The sequence below is a fragment of the Humulus lupulus genome, chromosome 8, assembly GCF_963169125.1.
Source record: "Humulus lupulus chromosome 8, drHumLupu1.1, whole genome shotgun sequence".
In the NCBI taxonomy this organism is placed as follows: domain Eukaryota; kingdom Viridiplantae; phylum Streptophyta; class Magnoliopsida; order Rosales; family Cannabaceae; genus Humulus; species Humulus lupulus.
In genome coordinates this window covers 124,486,837-124,494,541 of record NC_084800.1, presented here as the reverse complement: position 1 = coordinate 124,494,541, position 7,705 = coordinate 124,486,837, and the positions used below count along the sequence as shown (strand labels likewise).

The 7,705-nt window shown below is 39.6% G+C and overlaps 1 protein-coding gene across 1 annotated transcript; it reads right to left on the bottom strand.

The window, feature by feature from the left end:
• Nucleotides 1–2,392: 2,392 nt before the first annotated feature.
• LOC133796015 (uncharacterized) lies at nt 2,393–6,273 on the bottom strand. Its single transcript, XM_062233497.1, has 5 exons — nt 6,212–6,273; nt 4,822–5,672; nt 3,754–3,835; nt 3,102–3,164; nt 2,393–2,809 (listed from the first exon to the last, which is right to left on the bottom strand). The coding sequence occupies exons 1-5, from the start codon at nt 6,218–6,220 to the stop codon at nt 2,393–2,395; spliced, it is 1,422 nt and encodes a 473-aa protein (XP_062089481.1). The 5' UTR covers nt 6,221–6,273.
• Nucleotides 6,274–7,705: the final 1,432 nt, after the last annotated feature.

Genomic DNA, 7,705 nt, shown 5'->3' with positions numbered 1-7,705 from the left:
AGTGTTTCAGAGACAAGGAACATTTAAAGAAGGTTGCTGGCTTGTTTGCAATGAAGAAGGGATTTGACTTTATAGTTAAGAAGTCTGGTACTGATGTTTGGTACATTACATGCAAGGATCCTGATTGTGGGTGGAGGTTAAGAGGGAAGAAGAAACAACTTTCTAACATGTTCGAGGTGACAGCATTTGAAAATGTACACACATGTTCCCTCGATGTTCGAAAAAAAGATAACATTCAAGCATCACCTTTGGTAGTTGCCGAACTGATCAAGGATAAATTCTCAGTTAACGGTTCAGATTATTTAGCCTCCAAAATAAGAGAAGATATGAAGAATTCTTTCGGGATCGAAATTAGTTATGAGAAGGCTTGGAGATGCAGAGAGAAGGCACTCCACATAGTTAGGGGTATGCCTGAAGCTTCATATTCGAAGTTACCTGGGTACTTGCACATGCTGCAGTTGAACAATCCCGATTCCATTATTGATTTCAAGGTAGACGAGGGTTGCTTCAAGTATTGCTTTTTTTCTCTAGGTGCTTGTAGGCAGGGATTCAAGTTTTGTCGACCTGTTATATGTATTGATGGGTCCTTCTTGAAAACTAGGTATGGTGGCCAAATGTTGTGTGTCGTGGCATTGGATTCAGACAGCCACATATTTCTGATTGCTTTCGCAATAGTTGACAGTGAGAACCACGACTCTTGGACCTATTTCATGAGGAAGTTGAAACAAGCGATTGGTGATGTTGAGAACTTAGCATTCGTATCGGATAGGCATCAAAGCATTGTTCATGCTTTGGAACTTGTCTTCCCTGATGCACCCCACGGCGCATGCTACCACCACATTATTATGAACGTGGCTAGCAAGTTCAAGACTGATTGCTTCACGGATCATATTTACAGTTGTGCATACTCGTATAAGAAGACAGATTTTGAAAGAGAATTTGAGAAGATAAAAACAATGGATGTTTGAGTTGCACTATATCTTGAGGGCATTGGATTTGAAAGATGGGTTCGTGCGTACTTTCCAGGGGACCGTTACAATATAATGACAAGTAATTGGGCTGAAAGTTTCAACAGCAAAACTAAGGACGCAAGAGCCTTCCCGATCACTGCTTTTGTTGAATTCATCAGGTTTACTATTCAAACATGGTTTCCTACTCGAAAGGAAAACGCTGAAAAGTGTAGCACGTCTCTATCACCAGTTATGGAGGGGGACTTGTCATGTCAATTTGAGAAATCTCGGTTCTTAAGCGTCGATAGAGCTGGACCTTATACATTTAATGTCCACCCCGGAGGAACAGTTCAGAGTGGTGGTATAGTTGATTTGGAGGCACGAACATGCAGTTGCGGCCTATTCCAAATCATGAAGATTCCTTGTCCACATGCATGTGCTGCTGCTCAAGAACGAAATATTAGCATGTACGCATTGTGCTCTCAATATTACACAAGAGAGTGTTGGAAGAGCACATATGAGGGGACAATTATGCCAGTTGGTGATGAGGATGATTGGGAATTGCCTGAAGACATTAAGAACATCCAAGTTGGAGTACCGATTGAGAAGAAACCTGTAGGCCGACCGAAGAAGCAAAAGGTCGGACGAATTAGGAAAAATCGATATCCTTCTAATGGAGACAAGGTTGTGATACAACGATGTTGTAGCAAGTGTGGTGGTAAAGGGCACAACAAAGCGTCTTGCAAGTACCGAGGTTAAATTGTTTTGTTTGTATTCTAGTTGACCTATTATGTTTTATTTCTGCTTGAACTAGTAATATTTGTTATGTGCTGGATTTTGCAGGTTTTTTTTTCTGTTTTTTTCTCCATTATGAAACTCTTAAATATGTAATAATCCAGTGTTGGTCCGATAGTGCACGATGCCGGTACGACAATGCACGATATCGTTTGTTGTATGATTATTTAAATGCATCTTACAATATGGTACGATGTTGCTCGATGTAGTGCGATAGATAATGTACAACATTAGGGTACGATAATGTACGATAGTGGTCCGATGGTATGGTTTCAGTACAGTTTCGTGAAATTTGTGAGACATGTGAGGGTACGACAGAGTCAGATAGTGATCGATGATAGTACGATGCAAAGATTAAACACATTAAAATGTAGTAATTACAAAAAGAGCAATCAAAAAAATTATACAATTCAAAAAAATTAAGACCGTTTAACATAAGTTTTGGTAGAATAAGTCTACACACCACCTTTGCCTAAAAAGTTTCATATTATTGTCAGTTACATTATCAAATGGTAGTTGTAGAAGCTTATGTTCAATATGCTCAATTACGTAACATCCGCAATCGCCACTGCATTAGAAAATAAATAATAATTTAATAAAGTTTTGTAATTAAGAAATAATAATTAATATGTGATATTTAATAAAGTTCACCTGGATTTTGTTTGCGGTTCGAATTCACGTGGAGTGAGTTTCCAATCGAAGGGTCTGACCTGGCTCTCTGATGCTGTCAACTGAGGCGCGAGTATAACGTCATGGTTCTCAAATAAACCGGACTGTCGCAAGACCGACGGGAAAATGGTACACCAGTCAACCATCAAGCTGATCAAATCGTTTTCGGAAATTGATCCAATACTGGAATGAAAGATGTTGAGCATCCACCCATTCAAGTCTGCCTCTACAGCTACCCAATGCAATTGGTCTTTCAAGAAGAGGGCAAAATAAATGAACTCCTTGTTCTGCCAACTCGGTAAGAACTGGACTGCATCACCCCTAACCAGGTCCAATATACTGTCATCCCAACTAAAGCTAGAGTAGTCAGAACCTGGAAAAGCGTCCCACCAAGCCTTCAATGATTCGGGAAAAATTGTAGGCATAACAACACAGTTCTGAGGGTACACGTTAGGATAAAATTCTAGAAGCCTCCTCATGAGATGGAATGCTGCATCTAAATGCTACATTAAAGGAAAATTAAGTCAGTAACCACATTATCGTACCCCAAAAAACTATCAAACATGAATATAGTCACTATCGTACCCCAATCGTACCATAATCGTACCCCAATCGTACATGAATATATAGTAACTAAATAACAACAATAAAACCTTCTATCGTACCCATATCGTGCTAATGTCATACCATCATCGTAACTTTATGGCAAAAACTACGGTAGTATACACCATCATACCCACTAGCGTCCCACTATCGTACCATTGACAAAGTAAGTTAACATATAGAAACTAACTATTATCGTACTACCATCGTACCTATATCGTCCCACTACAAATTCTAAAATTACGATGTTAATAGTAACTACTTAACAAATTATATCGTACCCCTATCGTGCTAGTGTCGTACCACCATCGTACCATTGACAATATAAACAGTTTATAATTTGACACTTATAAATATCTTACTACCATCGTACCTATATCGTACCACTACATATAGAAACATTTAAATAAATTTTCAACATTTTTTAATTATGAAGTTATAGAAAACTTACAGAGTCAGAAAGCCATGTCCTTGGAGTATGCAGTTTCAAGAACCAAGCAGCATCATGTGTCCCTGAGAAGCATTCCCTCGGATATTTATTCCCAATAGTGCCAAGCAACCACTTGTGAAAGGTCATAAGTAATTTTCCATCAACAACCCTCAATGGATCCACATTCACTGCTGTCTTCGTTTTCTTATTCCTTTTCTTCATTGCAGTGTACTCATCGAACCACCTAGGCCTCTTTCTTTCTCTCCTCTTCTCCGGTGCTGGTGGAGCTATGTCAAAGAATTGTACCTCAGAATCTTCAGTATCTCCGATTACAGTAATTTGCATATCCTCTGGTGTGCGAAAAATGTGATCATCTACATCATCAGGTCTGTAATCGTTAGGGAGAATGTCTTCATCTACAGGAGACTGAGGGCCTTCTTCAGTGGACTGAGGGTGTGGATCTGGAGCTGGCCTACTAAGATCTTCCATCATTGTCATCAGCTTCTGCAATTGACCGAAGATCTCGGACTGACCTTTAATAAGGGCACTTTGTTGCCCTTCAACCTTTTCCAACCTGGCCAAAATCATAGAGTAGCCTGGTTGCTCAGCTTGGGAGGAGGTGCTGGCATGAGGTGCTGATGGGGGAACCTCAGGTGCCTCAGGTGCTGGAGGTGGTGGAACCTCCTTAAAAATATTTGCTGCTTCTGCTTGCTCCGCTAACTTTTCAGCAAGCTTTTCAGCCTGGCTCTGTAATGCTTCCTGTGTAGGCTGTCCATCGGCACCCACCTCTAGTTCCTATAACCCCATGTCCACATACAATGGGGCTTCATTGTCTGTAAGGGTCCTCACATACTGTTCTTCAGCAAGTCGGGCACACAGGTAGGGGTATACTGTCAACTGCCACCAAAAATAATGAATATTTAGATTGGAAAGTAAAACAATATAAAAAATAAGTAATTGTCATCGATGAACAATGGTAACCTATCGTACCCCAATCGTACCTCAATCGTACCATATCGTACCCATATCATGCAAATATCGTACCAATATCGTACCCATAACATAACAATATCGTACCCGTAAGTGAGAATTACTTGCTAACTATCGTACCATCATCGTACCATTATCGTACCTCTACAACTACTTTAATAAAGAATACATAATACATATCGTACCCCAATCGGACCATCATCATACCAAATCGTACCCCTTAGCCAGTTTTCAAACAGTTGACAAAAAACCACAAAATAACCCCACAATCGTACTCAAATCGTACCCTATCGTGCAGTACCCATAGAATTGCATATCTAGAACAAAATATAGAACATTCAAAATATTTAAAAAGTAAAGTAAAAGCTCACCTTTTTGGCAAACAACTTAATAAGTTGCTCTTTGTGTATCTCTACTCTCTTCTTGCTCTGCCACTTGATCATTCTTGGAATGCCTTGGCCCAATCTTGCAGCATAATCCTGACCCAACTCAATGATGGACTCAAAAGCCCAATACTGTAATGCTGTAGAATACCCATAAATAGAGTACTTGGCCTCCTTCTGAGTCTTTTCTTTCTCAATCTTTTTCTGTAAATGCTTCTTCATTTCTACAAAGTCTTTTTGACAAGTTTGTAACAACTTCTGGTATGATATCTTTCCCCACGGGTACTGGAAAAAGAAGTCAACGTCATCTACCATCTTCGGCATGTCAGTCCAAACCATCAACTTCTCCTCACGACCTTTCAAAACACCCTCTACTAATAAACACAAACCCATCTTGTACACATCATCAACTATTTGACAACTCTCAAAAGTTCTGCGCAGTTGCCCTATGCTCACTGGGGAATGACCATTGAAGTACTCAAGAATCAACCGATCTGAAGTGGTCTTCGCTTTAATCTCAGCTTCAGACGGTCCGGCCTCGAAATTTAAACCAGTAACTAAAGCGAACTCCAATTGGCTAAATCTACATCGTTTTTTCCCAATATAAAACTGGACTTCGTCAATCTTCTCCCCTCTGAATTTGTGCAACAACAGCTGATGGACTAAGGCACCAGAAAAATTTAATGGCTCCGCCATGAAGAACTGTTTGAAAGGGGATTCCTTCACCCTATCCAATAAACCACACTGTATAAATTTTGCTTTAATCTTTGGAAAGTACCAACTGTCACGCCAAGTGATACGTCCCGTAAAATGTTCCTCTACTGGAACTATCAGTTGTGGAGGTCTTAAGTTCTGCATAAAACAAATAAATACCCAATTAAATATAATAACAAAAAAAAAACATCAAATTTTATATTCTGCAATCTACTATCGAGAAACTATCGGACACTATCGCACCATTTCGGACACCAATGAAAAAAAAAAAATTGGAACTATAACATTATCGTTCACTATCGTACCTCACATCGTACACCATCGGATTATAACAACACAACAATTTGTTCCCAATATCGGGCACACATCGTACCCTATCGTACCTTCATCCTCAACCTCAAGTTATCAGAAAACACAAAACTATCGTACCCCTATCGAACCACTATCGTACCCCTATCGTACAATCATCTTCAACCTGAAGTTATGAGAAAACACAAATACTATCGTACCCATATCAACCCACTATCGTACCCTATCGTACCTCTAAAAATCCCAGAAATTTTTTTCAAAATTTTACGGTTTACCAGATTTCACACAGTCAGATTTCACACAGTCAAATTCAATAATACATACTATAACATTTTCCAATGGAAAAGAAATTGAAAAAAAACACATACCCTAGACATTTTTGCGTAATGGGGTGTCGGTTTTTCTTCGGGGTTTGAGTTTTCCTTCGTCTTCGTCTTCGTCTCCGGTGAGGCTTGGTTTTCCTTCGTCGGGTGGTGGGGGTTTTTCAGACCGTCGGGTGAGAGGAGAGATGCGTCGGGTGAGGGTAGTTATGGGTTGCTCGATGGTTTTTTGGGAGTGAAGTTTTGGCAGAGAGAGGGAACGAGAAATGGGTAGGGGAAAAGTTACAGTTTTTATTTATGTTTTTTTATCACTATCGTGTACCATCGTGTACTATCGTGTACCATCGTACGATCGGGCACGTATAGGTACCATCGTGTACCATCGTACTATTAGGTCCGCAGTAACTTAATACCAACAATCGGGCATATATCGGACTACTATCGTACCATTATCGTACTTAAAGGGTGTATATATTCAAAATAATTATTGGGCAACCATCGGGTAGACATCGGACTTGAATGACCATCGGGTAACAAAACATATCGGGTACCATCGGGTTGCCATCGGACCTTCACCCCTAACCTTGAAACTCAACAACTATCGTGCCCAAATCGGGCCTCTATCGGACACTATCGGGCTTTTAATCAAGGAACCAAAAAAAACGCAAATTTTCACAGAACACGATTTTCACCCAAAAAACAGCAAAAAATACCAACAAACTACAGATCCAACATCTAAACAGCATTTTAAATCATAAAAACAATCAACAACAACAAGAATCAAAGAAAATCACTTACCCATGTGTATCTTTCTTGCAAGATTTTAGAGAGGAAAGGTATGAGATTTTGTTATGAGAGGGGTATTTTTGGTATTAAATGAAAGATGAGCATTGGTTTCATATGGTGGTTAACTTTGGTTCAAATTTTAATTATTAAGCTAATGTAAGCATGATTAATCAAATTTCCCTTTATTAATTGCTTTGCTGGCGGTCATTTTCTTTAATTGCAAGTTATTTACTTGTTATCGTCATTTATTTCATTATACATTTGGAATCTGAACGTGAACGATACAAAGTATTGTGTTCTCTAATCTCTATACATAGGGATATACACACACATAGGAATATATATACACACAGTACACATTCAAATGTATTACACATGGATATATATATATACACAGTACACATACATATATATAGAGAGAAAACAAAGAAGAACAAACCTGTTTATGAGCCGACACTTGGCGAGAAGAAGAAGCTACAGGATCTACACACTTCTGGTGAGCCCTACTCATGAGCTTTGGTGGAAGAATTTGGGGCAATTTGCAGGTAGGGCAGACAAACTCCAACAACCTCAAAGTTACTGTAAAGATCGTGACAACCGGCGCACCGGTGGTGGGCTGTTCCAAGGCTAACAGCCAGCAGTTGCGGCAGAGCGGGAGGTTGGTGCTAAGGCTGGGTCATGGGCGATGTGTTGGGGGAGAGGATTTGGGGGTTTGGGTTAACAATGGTGAATTGGAAAACTTATTTTTGGAGAAGG

What these genes read in the sequence shown, in the direction of transcription:
- LOC133796015 (XM_062233497.1), bottom strand. An exon ending in AAAGAGCAACTTATTAAGTT is followed by an intron (nt 3,836 to 4,821) that starts GTTTGCCAAAAA and finishes TAACGATTACAG; the next exon opens with ACCTGATGATGTAGATGATC. An exon ending in GCCATAAAGTTACGATGATG is followed by an intron (nt 2,810 to 3,101) that starts GTATGACATTAG and finishes GAATCATTGAAG; the next exon opens with GCTTGGTGGGACGCTTTTCC.